Source organism: Lolium perenne, chromosome 4 (genome assembly GCF_019359855.2).
Source record: "Lolium perenne isolate Kyuss_39 chromosome 4, Kyuss_2.0, whole genome shotgun sequence".
Lineage (NCBI taxonomy): Eukaryota > Viridiplantae > Streptophyta > Magnoliopsida > Poales > Poaceae > Lolium > Lolium perenne.
Window position 1 is genome coordinate 86,973,892 of NC_067247.2, and position 16,032 is coordinate 86,989,923.

At 44.8% G+C, this 16,032-nt stretch overlaps 1 protein-coding gene across 1 annotated transcript; it reads left to right on the plus strand.

Annotated features, from left to right (window-relative positions):
• The first annotated feature begins 12,469 nt into the window (after positions 1 to 12,469).
• Positions 12,470 to 12,925, plus strand: LOC127346973 (E3 ubiquitin-protein ligase SINA-like 11). Its single transcript, XM_051373206.1, has one exon. It carries the CDS (start codon positions 12,470 to 12,472, stop codon positions 12,923 to 12,925), a length of 456 nt encoding a protein of 151 aa, XP_051229166.1.
• The last annotated feature ends 3,107 nt before the right edge of the window (positions 12,926 to 16,032 follow it).

Here is a 16,032-nt window from a genome sequence, read left to right on the forward strand (position 1 = left end):
ACGCTAATAGCGTATTTTTTGGGCGACGCTATTTTATTATAACGCGCTATTTTTTTTCCTTGGTGGTCGGTCTCAGTCCCATGTCCCCTTTCACTCTCGCTTCTCAATCCTGCCTCCTGCAAAACCCTGCCGCCGTCGCGCTCGCCGCCTCCTCTCTCGGGTCCCCGTCGCGCGGGCTCGTTGAAGAGATCAACGGAAAGGGAGCAGTAGTCCCCACGGAGGACAGGGTCACCGGAGGCGGCGTGCTCGTTTCCGATGGCGCCGCCATCCTCCTCGAAATAGGCTTTCGCCCCGCTTTATAAATAAAGCAACAACCATACAAGGAATTCGCACACACGAAAAGCGCTGGGGCAGCAGCAAAAACATGCCCAACAACAAGAAAGAAAAAGACACAACTCGGAGATAGCACGGACGAAAGCGACTAGCGACTAAGCGAGATAAGAGCCATCCACCATGCCGACCCCGGAACTTGCCCTACCACCACACTTCTTGCCACAGATCCCCGAGCACCAAGGCAGCACCTTCAAGAAGGGATGCGACGTCATGACGCCGCTGCTGCCCGGGCCAGCAAGCTGGTCCTAGGGTTTCCCCTGGCACTCGACGGGGAATGGAGAAGGGGAAACCACGACGCCCTCCAAGGAGGAAGGACGACACCCACAGGCGTCGCCGCGTCGGTGCCGGACACGCCAGCAGGGATTTCTCCCGTTCCTCCAACACACAAACCCGTAAGATCTTGGCCGAGAAGCCCCAAGGGCGCCGCCAGGTCCAAACCACTCAGGTTTAGCACTAGCGCAAACGTGCACGAGCAGGAGGACGTAAACAGCAGTAGAAGGCAAGCATGCCGGGTGCAGCTTCCGTAGAGCTCGGGCCCATCAGGCCCGCAAAGCATCCCCAGACCTAGGCCCGCCTGGCCCGGGTCCGACGCGCACACTCGAGGACGCCGCCGCCCCCGTCTTGCCGCCGTCCGGCCACCCCCACGTCCGGCTGACCCGTAGCAGGAAAGGGCGACCTCGAGACCGGCGAAGGCGACTAGGTCTTGCAGTGGATAGCTCCTGAGGCAACCAGGTAGTTCAGGTAAGGCTGCATTCTGCATCCATCTCCATTAGGATCCTTCCTCCGTCTTCCGAGTCACTGCTTTGAACAGAATAAATTTCCTCTTTTTACTGTCTCACTGTCAGATTACTCGCATGTGCCACCAGGTAGTTCAAGTAAGCCAAATCTCAATACTTTTTGTTGCAAAGCAAGAAAAACAACATATCTGCAGTTGGAGCGTTCTACCTCTCTGTTAATTAGGTTGTATGTAAATGTTTGCTTGTTTTGTTGCTATTCCATTGCTAGTTGTGGATAAATGCGCTTTCTAAATCGTGCCTACACCCTACAGTACCAGCATCACTTTTGTCAGCATATATTGTGGAACTGGAAAACAGGGTGGTGAGATTGAGCTAATCAATACGTTCGGGTCTTGTAATACCAGCAGGGTGCTGGAACCTTTGAGTTTTGTTGGCTATGGATGCTAAAGCACAGCGCGAGGGAGCGAGCAACGGCAAGAGACTGACTGTGACCATGGAGGTCGACACCCTGGAGTGCCCCATCTGCTTTGAGCCCCTCAGGCCCCCGATATTCCAGGTAAATGAACTACTTCTATGAGCATATATCGACTTGTCTTTGTACTCATGATTTTATTTCATCTCTGATAAAGCTCACTGTAAGAGGTTTGATGAATAAATCATTGGATGTAGTGCTACTTGGCAAGAAAGTGTTTCCTGTGAACCCATAATATCTGTAGTAGTAGTAGCTGAAATAATGAAGGTCAATCCTTTCTATTCCACAGTGTTCTGTGGGGCATTTTGTGTACTTGTGTAGTCTATCTATCTATTATATACTAAAAGCAAGATACGAGGGTCTAAAATAAAGACACTACGTTAATCCACATCATCAGAATTATTTTAACCGTTAGATCTACAATTTTAATGGCTTAGATTTAAAAACATTACGTAACATGTAAAAGCATATATTTTTGGACCTACATAGTATGTCATGTTTGACACGTAGGGTCACCCATATGCACAAACGAAACTCCCCTATATGTACATGGTTACCTGAATTAGTCTTCAACTTTCTTTTTTCACGTAGCAGAAGTCCAATGACCCCACACCTGTGCTACTCCGTGATTTGAAATTAACGTCAAGTCTAATTGATCTAACTTAAATGCTTCAATGCACTACAGCAATTTGAATATTTCTTTTCGTCTCCAAACCGTAGTACGTTCATTAGTTGCATGATTGCATCCTTACCTAAATAATATTGTTGGCCTATCAATAGATGAGTGCATGTCTAGCAAATGTTGCAAGGAAAATACATGAATAGACCGGTTTAATAGAATTTATCACACATGAAGTACATATAATTTTTTGCGGCATATGTAGGAGCACATCTATATTAATTAAATAATATGTAATATAATACTCTTTTCGCCTCAAAAAATATGTTATACATTTGTCTAAATTTAGATATATCTACACACTATTTGATATATATATTTGTCTAAATTTAAATACATTCAAATTTAGATAAATTTGCCTTTGTGAACAGAGTAGCATAAATTTCGAGAAAAAATAGTTAGTGGCCAAATTCTCATATATAACTTGGGGTTAGAACATACAAAGAAATAATGATGTGCTACTATGCTTGACCACATATGACTACGGAATAATTATTAGTATATGTCTCCGACGAGAGACACCACGTTAATCCACGTCACCCGGATTATTTCGATAGGTAAATATTAAATATGTGGCTATGATTTAAAAAATATTATTAGTTACGTAACCTATTTAACACACTATATGTGAAGAAAAATATGTGACATGGTCTATATTAAAAAGAGATCTTAAATATATGGCTAGGATTTAACAAAATATTAGTTACCTAACCTGTTTGACATGCTTTTCGGGTAAGAAGAATACCTGACATATAGTTTATAACAAAAAATATGTACTCTACCTCTTTTAGTTAACGGAATCAATACACCATTAACCACGTCCAGGAATCAGTCATGTCTAGGACTCCAGCACATGCATCAGAGAAGTATGTTTCTAAGAATTGTATGTTTCTAAGAATTGTATCATAGATAGCTACCTGTTCAATATAGAAATATCTGTGTACCGTTAAAATATGCATTTATATGAAACGAGCGTGGTCTAGCTCGGCTAGCAAATAATTAGCACATAAATAAATAGACCAAGGCACGTACATAATCTCTTATTTTCTGTAAATGAGACTATTATGTATCGATCACATATATGTACACGTGGGATTCATCCATTAGATGATCTACCTAGCAGGCTCATACAATGATGGCATCGGCAAGATGCACAAGATACCCGGTCTTTTTCTTAGATTGGCAATAGTTTAGGCTAGAGATTACTTACTGATGTAAAGATCAAAGTTTACCCGCGCTTGACATGTAGTAAATTGGTGAATAATTAATACTTCGAACTTTTTTAGCAATCTAAGTTGGTAAAGTCATCTCATATCTGAAGTGACACAAAAATATACAGGCATGTAAAACTATCGATCAACTGAACTGAATAGCGGAAAACTGGAAGGAAGTTTAAAAATCAGAATAAAACAACCTACGTTACAAAATGGTGACTTGGCATGTTTTTAAATGTCACATAAAATATTGTTCCACAAATTAAATTTGGCCTAGGAAATTTTTAGAGGGGTACTATTTACTTAACACAACATTTTTTGTGACTACAGAACAACAAAGTTTAAACTTTCATACTTTGATTGAGTATCTCTGAAACTATTGACTAATTACGTAGACATGTTCACCAAGTTGAAGTTAATGCTCTCGGATTTGCGAGGGCCACCTTGCTAGTTTATCAAAAAACAAAAGATTTCTGTTAGAACTTATCTTTACAAGGATGAGTGTTCTATGGGGCTTTTCACATCATTTTGTGGATTTGTGTAGTTTATTTGAAACAAAATATTGTTGTTAAAAATTATCTTCATGAGGAGTCGGCAGCCCAGCTAACCCTTTCTCTTCCACAGTGTTATGTGGGGAATTTCATATCATTTTGTGGACCTGGGTATTATTTTTTAAACAAAATATTGCTGTTAAAAGTTATCTTCACAAGGACCCAGCTAATCCTTTCTCTTCCAGTGTTCTGTGGGGCATTTTATATGCTCGTCATGCCGTGGCAAGCACCTGGATAACAAGTGCCACATATGCCACTGGTAGAAAAACAGGCTTCCGTCCAGCCCCATAAGTCGCGAAGCTATAGGAACCGCGACTAATGGGACCTTTAGTCGCGGTTCGGGAGGCGAACCGCGACCAAAGGCCTGGGCCCAGGGCGCTCAGTGGCCAGCTGGTGCACGTGGGGGGCTTTAGTCGCGGTTGGCCAGGCCAACCGCGACTAAAGGTGCCCGAAGGCCTTTAGTCGCGGTTGGCCAGGCCAACCGGAACTAAAGCCCCTCCCCTATATATACCCATCCAGCAGCCAACACTTAGCCATTTGGAGCCATTCTCTTCACAAACTTCACAAGTGGGTGTTAGGTTTGCTTTTGGTTCCTCTTATGCACATAAGGTGTTTGATGAAATGCCCCAAGAGCATGAAACAAACATGATATGAAGTGTTGGAGCCACACTTGAGCTTTCTCATTTATTTTTTCCTCCTCGATCGCGGTTAGCAACTTGAACCTTTGATGTGTCATTGATAAAATATGCATGTGTGTAGTTCATTGTTTAATTTATATTGTTTGTAGCTAGTTAGTTTAACAAATGCATGATGGTTAATTATATATTTTATATTATAATAATGCAGATGAATCGGCAATGGATGTACGGTAACCGACTCTCCGGCGAGTTCAGTACGGGTTTGAAAGATTTCCTCTTAGTGGCTAATGCGAACAAGCAGGGGGGTTTTGTTATCTGTCCATGTGTTAACTGTAAGAATCAGAAGGGTTACTCTTCCTCAAGAGATGTTCACATGCACCTGCTTCGGCACGGTTTCATGCCAAGCTATAATTGTTGGACCAAGCATGGAGAAAGAGGGGTTATAATGGAAGAAGATGAAGAAGGGGATGATTTCATCGATGAAAGCTATCTTGCTCATTTCGGTGATACTTTCATGGAGGATGCTGAAGGTGAAGGGGAAGGTGAAGGGGAAGGTGAAGAAGAGGCACGTGATGATCCCGTTGATGATCTTGGTCGGACCATTGCTGATGCACGGAGACGCTGCGAAACTGAAAATGAGAGGGAGAATTTGGATCGCATGTTAGAGGATCACAGGAAGGCGCTGTACCCCGGATGCGATGATGGTCTGAAAAAGCTGGGCTGCACACTGGATTTGCTGAAATGGAAGGCACAGACAGGTGTAGCTGACTCGGCATTTGAAAACTTGCTGAAAATGTTGAAGAATATGTTTCCAAAGAATAACGAGTTGCCCGCCCGATACGTACGAAGCAAAGAAGGTTGTCTGCCCTCTAGGTTTAGAGGTTACGAAGATACATGCATGCATCAACGATCGCATCCTCTACCGCGGTGAATACGAGAATTTGAATGAATGCCCGGTATACCTTTGCATTGCGTTATAAGATCAGGCGATGACCCTGGTGACGATGTTGAGGGCCGAAACCCAGAAGAGGGTTCCCGCCAAGGTGATGTGGTATGCTCCTATAATACCACGGTTGAAACGTCTGTTCAGGAACAAAGAGCATGCCAAGTTGTTGCGATGGCACAAAGAGGACCGTAAGTCGGACGGGGAGTTGAGACACCCCGCAGATGGAACGCAATGGAGAAAGATCGACAGAGAGTTCAAAGATTTTGCAGCTGACGCAGGGATCATAAGATTTGGTCTAAGTACGGATGGCATGAATCCTTTTGGCGAGCAGAGCTCCAGCCATAGCACCTGGCCCGTGACTCTATGCATCTACAACCTTCCTCCTTGGTTGTGCATGAAGCGGAAGTTTATTATGATGCCAGTGCTCATCCAAGGTCCGAAGCAACCCGGCAACGACATCGATGTGTACCTAAGGCCATTAGTTGATGAACTTTTACAGCTGTGGGGCAGACCTGGTGTCCGTGTGTGGGATGAGCACAAAGAAGAGGAATTTGACCTACGAGCGTTGCTTTTCGTAACCATCAACGATTGGCCTGCTCTTAGTAACCTTTCGGGACTGTCAAATAAGGGATACAATGCATGCACGCACTGCTTACATGAGACTGAAAGTGTACATTTGCCAAATTGTAAGAAGAACGTGTACCTTGGGCATCGTCGATTTCTTCCGAAAGGTCATCCAGTAAGAAAGAAAGGCAAGCATTACAACGGCAAGGCAGATCACCGGCCGAAGCCTGCGGAACACACTGGTGCTGAGGTATTTGATATGGTCAAGGATTTGAAAGTCATCTTTGGAAAGGGTCCTGGCGGACAATCAGTTCCGAAGGGAGCTGACGGGCACGCAGCCATGTGGAAGAAGAAATCTATATTCTGGGAGCTAGAATATTGAAAAGTCCTAGAAATCCGCTCTGCAATCGACGTGATGCACGTTACGAAGAATATTTGCGTGAACCTCCTAAGCTTCTTGGGCGTGTATGGGAAGACAAATGATACAAAGGAAGCACGGCAGGACCAGCAAAGTTTGAAAGACCCTGATGACCGGCATCCGGAACGGTTTCAAGGTCGTGCCAGCTACGCTCTGACCAAAGAAGAGAAGGTCATCTTTTTTGAATGCCTGAGAAGTATGAAGGTCCCGTCTGGATTCTCGTCCAATATAAAGGGAATAATAAACATGGCGGAGAAAAAGTTCCAAAACCTGAAGTCTCACGACTGCCACGTGATTATGACGCAATTGCTTCCGATTGCTTTGAGGGGGCTCCTGCCGGAAAATGTTCGAGTAGCCATTGTGAAGCTATGTGCATTCCTCAATGCAATCTCTCAGAAGGTAATCAATCCAAAAGTTCTACCACGGTTACAGAACGATGTGATCCAATGTCTTGTCAGTTTCGAGTTGGTGTTCCCGCCATCCTTCTTCAATATTATGACGCACCTCCTGGTTCACCTAGTCGATGAGATTTCCATTCTCGGTCCTGTATTTCTACACAATATGTTCCCCTTCGAGAGGTTCATGGGCATATTAAATAAATATGTTCGTAACCGTGCTAGGCCAGAAGGAAGCATCGCCAAGGGCTATGGAAATGAGGAGGTAATTGAGTTTTGTGTTGACTTTGTTCCTGACCTTAAGCCGATTGGTCTTCCTCGATCGCGGCACGAGGGGAGACTAAGTGGAAAAGGCACGATCGGAAGGAAATCAACGATATGTATGGACGACCATTCTCGATCGAAGCACACCACACGGTTCGACCAATTCCAGCTTGGTGGCTCCGTACTTTGAGAAACACAAGAATATTTTACGCTCGGACAACCACAGGAAGCCTGAATCCTGGATTAGGAAGGCCCACATGGAGACTTTCGGCAGTTGGTTGAGAAAACATTTAATGAATGACGATCATGTTGTAGATCAGCTGTACATATTGGCCAAGACACCATCTTCGACTATAACGACTTTCCAAGGGTACGAGATAAATGGGAATACATTTTACATGATCGCCCAAGATAAAAAGAGCACCAACCAAAACAGTGGTGTCCGCTTTGATGCAGCAACCGAGAATGGGCAAAAGGTCACATATTATGGTTACATAGAGGAGATATGGGAACTTGACTATGGACCCTCCTTTAGGGTCCCTTTGTTCCGGTGCAAATGGTTCAAGCTAACAGGAGGTGGGGTAAAGGTGGACCAGCAATACGGAATGACAATGGTGGATTTCAACAATCTTGGTTACCTTGACGAACCATTCGTCCTAGCGAAAGATGTCGCTCAGGTTTTCTATGTGAAGGACATGAGTAGCAAACCGAGGAAACGGAAAGATAAGAAAACGATCAGTACATCATGCGATGATCCAAAGCGCCACATTGTTCTTTCAGGGAAAAGAAACATCGTGGGAGTGGAGGACAAGACAGACATGTCAGAAGATTATAATATGTTTGCTGAAATTCCGCCCTTCAAAGTGAACACCGACCCAAGCATTAAGTTAAATGATGAGGATGTTCCATGGATACGGCACAATCGTAAGCAAGCAGGGACACAAGGAAAGAAATGATGTGTAATAATTTATTGTACCAAACTTTGTTGAATGGATCATGTGAATTATATTACCCGTGATGTGTTTGGTGCCCATTTTCGAATGATTCAATTGACTCGAGATAGCACTGATGATACATGAAATTTGGAGTGATTCAGTCATACTCCTGCCTAGGCGTATAATATGCATACTCGTAGTCTTCATAGCCGCCGCCGTTGTACTGGTAGTCGTCGCCTTCTAAGTTGCCGCCGTCGTCGTCATTGCTTGTCGTCGCTGTCGTCGGGCGGCGCTCGTGGCTCGAATCGAGGGTAGCGCGGGCGGGGATATCGCCGGCCGTGATGTAGTCCATGACGCTCTGCAGAGTCCGGCCGTACCACCATAGCCGACGGCCGGCCTCGTGGAAGTTTCCAGGAGGCAGACCGTCCTCCTCATACCTGGCGAGCGCCCTCTCACGCCGATTGATGAAGAAGGCGTCCCAAGTATGCTGGTTATCGGGATGCCAGCGGGGATTCATCCGCTGCTCCGGCGTGAGGTTGAGGTAGTAGTGGTTCGTGATGGCTGCCCGGCGCGCAGTACCCTGAGGGACGGGAGGGACCGGCACGCCGCCGGTGCTTAGGGTCCAGCCGGCAGGGACGCGGTAGCCCGGTGGGCAAGGGTAGTTCGAGGCGCAAAGCTCCTCCACCTGCTGGTAGGTTAGAGTGGGTGCGGTGGAAGCCATGAGAGAGTGATGAGAGATTGTAGAGATGTGATAATGCTGGCCAAGCCGGGCTACCTATATGTAGTGAGAAATGGCGGGAAAAATGGGAGCGGGAAGACAGGAGGCGGGAAGAAAGAGGCGGGAAGAAATTGGCGGGAAGAAGAGGCGGGAAGAAAGTGGCGGGAAGAAAGAGGCGGGAAGAAAGAGGCGGAAAGAAAGTAGCGGGAAAAAAGAGGCGGGAAGAAAGTGGCAGAAAGAAAGAGGCGGGAAGAAAGAGGCGGGAAGAAAGTGGTGGGAAGAAAGAATTTTTTGATATATTATTTTTCTGATTTTTTTGATATATTATTTGTATTTTTAAGAATTTGAATTGAATTAGTTTTATTTTTCTGAATTTTTTGATATATTATTTGTATTTTTAACATTTTGAATTGAATAAGTTTTATTTTTCTGAATTTTTTTGATATATTATTTGTAATTTTAACATTTTGAATTGAATTAGTTTTATTTTTCTGAATTTTTTGATATATTATTTGTATTTTAAGATTTTGAATTGAATTAGTTTTATTTTTCTGATTTTTTTGATATATTATTTGTACTTTTAACATTTTGAATTGAATAAGTTTTACTTTTCCGATTTTTTTGATATATTATTTGTATTTTTAACATTTTGAATTGAATTAGTTTTAATTTTTCTGAATTTATTGATGTATTATTTGTATTTTTAAAATTTTGAATTGAATTAGTTTTATTTTTATGAATTTTTTGATATATTATATGTATTCTAAACATTTTGAAATGAATTAGTTTTATTTTTCTTAATTTTTTGATATATAATTTGTATTTTTAATATTTTGAAATGAATTAGTTTTATTTTTCTGAATTTTTTGGTATATTATTTTTATTTTTCACATTTAGACATGAATTAGTTTTATTTTTCACATATAGAAAATGAAATAATTTTGAAAAAGGCCTTTAGTCGCGGTTGGCCAGGCCGGGGCGAAAAAAAGGCTTTAGTCGCGGTTGGGGTCACCAACCGCGACTAAAGGCCCATTAGTCGCGGTTGGTGACCCCAACCGCGACTAAAGCCCTCTCGGCTATAAATATCGCGCGGAACGACCGCGCCGGTTCTTCTTCCTCCGCCCTCGCCCTCTCCGCTCGCCTGCGTCGTTCGCCGACGCCGTCGGCTGCACGTCGCCGCCCTCGCCCGCCGCCGACCGTCGCCGCCCTCGCCCGCCAACGCCCGCCGTCGCCGCCGCCAACGTCGTCCTCCGCGCCCGCCGTCGCCCGCCGTAAGTCCATCGACGCGCCGCCGCCGCCCTCCCTCGCCGGCCGGTTATCTTGTCGCGCGCGCCGGTTATGTCGCGCGCGCCGCCGCCTCCCTCGCCGGCCGCCGCCGCCGCCCTCGCCGACCGACGCGTCGTCGCTGCCCACCTAGCGAGGAAGTCGAGGCGGCCGCGACTGCTGATTTAGAGAAATGGAAGGCGGGCTGCAGGAAGAAAAGAGAGCCCGAGCCCAAGCCAGTATTTTCTGATGAGCAAAAGAAGTGGGCTAAGTCATTTTTGAACACACCGTCCCAAGCCGCAAAGAATCTGCCTGACGACTATGCACGTGAACTAAAGAATCAGGCATGCATATTCAAGGAGAAGAAAGAGGAGGCCGATAAAGCGGAATTACAAAGTGCACAAAGCGGGAAACGAGTTGTTGCCCAGCTCGGGGAACAAAGTAAACAATCGATTGCCCCGCTTATAGTGACAGCCGCCGGTCCGGATGCTCCCGAAATCATAGAAGCTGCGACAGCACAGGGATTGACTGTAACGAGTGCCAGAGAACAAGCGGCCAACTTAGGTATTACTCTTCGTGAACTGTTAGGCCTTGATGAGGCGCCAGTGAAGGAGGTAGTACTTACATATGTGAAGAATGGGCCTCTCGTCGAGCCTGCGCATGAAGAGGATCTACCTCCACAAATGAAAGGCCTGCTGAACTAGTACAAGGGTTACATAAAACATAAAAACGCCAAAGATTATATTTATGCGGAAGTTGGACATGAGCATCACTTCAAACAATACTCTGTACAAATTCATCTGAGTGAATTGTTCCAGCTTTTCAATCTGCGCGAGCTCGACAAATCTATCATCAGTTGCTACGTTCTGTAAGTGATTTATTTCTACCCCATCTCGTCCATATTGCCTGCACTATATATATATATATATATATGTCCTAACTATATTGTTGTGTCCGCTATTATACATGCAGAATGAAGATTAAGGAATGCAGAGTAAGGAGCATCCATGATGTTGGGTTCATTGACCCACACATCGTTAATGGATATACGTTAAAGCATCACCCCGCCGACGTGGAGAAAGACCTGTGGCGGTTTCTTGATAAGCAGGAACTCAAAAGTGATATTCTATTTCCTTACCATTTTGGGTGAGTGTTTATGTCTTGAGCACATTCTCTTTTGTTTACTCCATGCATGGTATGTGGCCGGCTAATCGATGAGTTATGCATGACGTATTGTGCATGTATCGTGTCCGCAGGTTCCACTGGATTCTGCTAGTAATTAAAGTTGACAAATCAGAATGTCTCGTCCACGACTCTCTGAATATAGATAAGGCGGAGTGGGCCGACATGAGACAAATGATTCAAAAGTAATTGTTTTCATTCATTTGCGCTCTATATCGATCGGCCTATTTCGTTCATTTCCTAATTAAGCTTCAAGTAATTAACTAATAACTCTCTTGTTCATTTAATTTTCTTTGCCTCGTAGGGTTTGGAGACGGTTCTCAGATACAAAGGTCGGTGAATTCAAAAAAGAGCTAAATTTCATGCGGTCAAAGGCTAAGAATGGTGGCGATATGCAGCCACCGGGAACCAATCTGTGTGGATACTATGTACGTGAGATGATCCGGAGATACACCTCTCGAGCGCGTTCGAGTGATCTCAATGCTCAGAGGAATAACCTCCGGATGATGCTTAGTCCAGAAGCTCGCTTCCGACCACTTCAAGAGGAACTAGCTGGATGGTTCAGGAGGGAAGTCCTCGATCCTAAAGGAGAACACCATTGCGAGGACGTAGAACTATACATGCATTAAATTATGTATGGAAACTTGTTCAAACTTGTATATGGTCATCCGATGATATTGAATATATATTGTATATTCCTCTTGAATTCTTTTTGGTTCTAATTTCAAATTTGTTTGAAATTGTACATTCATATGCATGTATATATGTAGTACCGTAGAATATGTGAAACTCCTTCAAAATTACAATAAAGCACAAAAGAAATAAAACAATATACAAATTAAACAGGAAATATGTTTAGGGGGGGGGGGGGGGGGGCAGGTTTAGGGGGGCCTAAAACCCTAAACCTGCGGCGGCCTTTAGTCGCGGTTGGCCAGAAGAACCGCGACTAAAGGTCCTCCGCCCCGATGGCCGCCTGGCGCCCACGTGGACGGGCCTTTAGTCGCGGTTCGTAAGGAACCGCGACTAAAGGGGGGGGCCTTTAGTCGCGCTACTTTGGTCGCGGTTGCGCAACCGCGACTAATGGCAGTTGCGAACCGCGACCAAAGGCCCTTTTTCCACCAGTGTGCTCTGCCAAAACTACCTTCAAACGCTGCATTGGGATGGAATATGTCGTCCAGTCAGTCAAGGTTCCTTGCTCGAATGCCATGTACGGATGCACCAAGAAGGTCACTTACTACCAGAAAGAAGAACACGAGAAGGCGTGCACTGATTGGGGGTGCTTCTGCCCAAAGCCCTTCTGTACCTTCCTTGCCCTTGGACCAACGGAGGCGCTTCTGGACCATCTAATCACGGAGCATGAGTTTCCATCTACAACACTCCCAGATTCTGACACGGTGTCTCTACACTTAGAGTGGGTCTTCCATGTTCTGCAACGCAGCCGGACAGACTATTTTTTCCTGCTCAGGTTGTCAAGATTGGAGAATGGACATGCTGTCTCAATCATCTGTGTCCAACCTAGCACTATGGAACCCAATAAGCTCACATGTAATATGAGCTTTGACTTCTTTGCGACTGGTTTTCGTGAAAGTTTAAGTTACCCTATCAGAAGCTCTTAGGTCTGGTGGATTCTTGCCAGAATATGAGTTAATTATGCCCAAGGGAAAGATTTCTGAAGATCGACACAGTATGATGCTCAGAATCACCATTCAACAAGCTTTAAGTGTCAGCAGGCCCAGTCTCCAAGGAAAGGGCCCGACTCCTGCTCCCCAATCCTCCCAGATTGTTTTTTTTTTGAGAGTACGCGAATGCGTACCTTACTTTTATAGAAGATAGAATAAATGTACAAGAGAGGCATGCTTAGACAACCTAAGCACACCAAGCACCTCCGAGACACAGAAAGCCAACTACTCGCTAACCATTGTCGAACACTCCCTCTCCTACCCTATGGGCACACCTAATCAGCCTGAACTCCTCTAGAATTTGAGCCACCAAAGTGGGCGCCGTGTACTGTCTCTGCACATTGTTGAAGCAGAAGGCATTCCTATTCTTCCAGAGACCATGGCAGACAGTACAGACCAAACCATCAAACCATTTTCTATCCTTGTTGCTGAATCTCACCCTCTCCCGAGTCCACCAACTCTGAATCGTGCCATCAGACGTAGGAATATCGAAAGTTAGCCGGAGAGCCTGGCGGCAGCGATACCAGACTTCCCTAGCAAACACACATTGCACCAGGATGTGCTCAGCAGTGTCTTCCTCCTGGAGGCACAAGAAGCAAGGGGACGATTGAGTTTGCAGGCCATGTCGCAACCTTCGATCAGATGTCCAGATCCTATGCTGAGCCGCCAACCAGACAAACAGTTTGCTCTTAGGAGTCGCCTTGCTCTTCCAGATAATCTCTCCCAACTCCCACCTGATGCTCCCCTCCATCATCATGCTGTAGGCAGAGCTCGCTGAGTATTCTCCACCACTCGTCCATGGCCATCTGAATCGATCTGGGCTGTCTACATCCCTCGCCACCGATGAGATAGCTAGCCATAAGCGGACACACTCTCTTGCACCCAGAATCGCGACACTGCCCTGGATATCCATCATCCAGCGATTATTCTGCAGTGCTTGCTGGACAGTCCTCGCATTCTTCACTCTCATGGGGACGTGTTGCGTAATCCCGGGCGCAAACTCGCTGGCCGACCTACCGTGTATCCAACGGTCTCTCCAAAACAGAACCTGACTGCCAACACCAACCTGAATATGCACAAGGCTATCAAACGCTTCTCTAGCCTGTGCATCCTTGATCATCGGTAAACCCTGCCAGGGTCTAGCGGGGTCAGTCCTCCTCAACCATTCCCATCTGATGCGCAAAGCCAAGCCTTGCACACTCAGGTTCCTGATCCCAAGACCTCCATAGCTCTTTGGTTTGCAAACACGGTCCCAGGCAACAAGACACTGTCCACCATTAGCTCTCTCCTTAGCCGCCCAGAAGAAGCCCCTGAAACTCTTGTCCAACTCCTCTATCACCCATACTGGCGCTTCAGTTATGAGCAGATGATGGACTGGCCTCGCTGTCATCACAGCTTGTACAAGAACCAGCCTGTGATCCGTGGAAGTTTGGGCTTTGCTCTTACAAATAAAATGCTTCGTGATTGATCTGATTGTGACGACATACCTTTAAGATTCGACAGTGCTCATATATTCCGGAGGTTCAGCGTGGTGCTGTTATCATGTCTGAGTTTCACCAGTTTGTTAGAGCAAGTACAATAGAGTCCAGTCAGCTGACTATAAGATATTAAATAATATATTTTAGATGAGTTGGAAGAGAGAGAAGAGGAGAGAAAAATGAGGTAGGCTACTATGCAATAGCTAGCTCTTGCACGTGCTTCTAGGCACTTTGTGAGAGTGAAAGGTGGATCATATGTTAGTAAAGTGCTTCATTCTTGTAGCCAACTATTATACATGTTAGCTATAAGATGACTACAAATGATATGGCATCTTGTTATAACCAGCAGTTGGCTATACTATTAGAATTGCTCTTAGTATGGCAGTTGTTTCAACAATGAGTCTTTTTATGTATTGTTGTCCTCAACTTGCGCCGCAACATGTGAGGCTGTCCATGGTCTACTAGAAAATTGTATGTTATGTTCAGTACATTTCTCTGCATGTCGTGACTATTGAATATGAACCAGTAACTTGCAGTTATCATGTTTGGCTCTTTTTCGTTTCTGTGTACATGCATACATGAGACCCAAGGTTGCAGACACCGTTGGTTTAGGCAGAATTAAATGCTTCCGTGAATCATAAGAATATTTTGTGTTATTTTATGCATAATAACCAGGCTATAGATAGCACATTAGCAGAGATGCCGTTGGGATAATGGCGAAGTGTGTAAAAGTAAATCAACAGGTTATCATGTCTACCCTTGGTCACTGCATTTTGCTGTTTTTCAAGCTCGAAACTATTGAAATATGTTACTTATGAGTTATTATCCCAGTAGTTATGCGTAGGCATAGATTACACTTTGCTTTTAAAATGTTCGCACGATGTTGTGTGCGAGAATTCCCGAACAGATACCAAGCAAATTTAAAAACAGATTTTGAATTCAGATGTTGTCAGAAGCTAGTAATATATGCCTAAGCTGGAAATTTATACTTCCACCGTCTAAAAAATAAGTGTCTTAACTTTTTCTAGATACAATTTTTTCTAAAACTAAGATGTGTCTATATATAAAGTAAGACACTTATTTTAGATGGAGGCATGGAAATGTACTTTTGAACTCATGTGCATATGCTCCTGCAAAAAACATTTTAAAATATCGAAAAAATCTGAACAAAATTCGCGCGTACTTATCAACATTCTATGTGCACATTCCAAGTTTCACGAACAATCGACATTTTTGTGTCCTGTGAAAAAAATAAAAAATATCCCATAAAGAATCTTTATTAGCACCGAATTTTATTTTTTATACATATGACAAAAAAAAATCGGTTGTTCGTGAAACGACTTTGCATAATCCTTAAGCGAGGGAGGACCACCAGAAGTCCAGAAGTGATCACGGAAGCTACTCCGGCCCCGGGCTCGTCCGGCTGCCGGCGTCGTGGGAGCTCCACCATCTGCGGGCTCCTCCGGCTGCCGCATCGTGGGAGGAAAGGTTCTAGCCGCACGGGCCGAGCCTCTCAGCAGCGGCCGCCTTGGTCACCCGACGCGCCGGCGAGCTTCTCCAGCCACC

Coding starts and splice junctions, on each gene's coding strand:
- LOC127346973 (XM_051373206.1), top strand. CDS start 12,470: ATGGAATATGTCGTCCAGTCAGTCAAGGTTCCTTGCTCGAATGCCATG.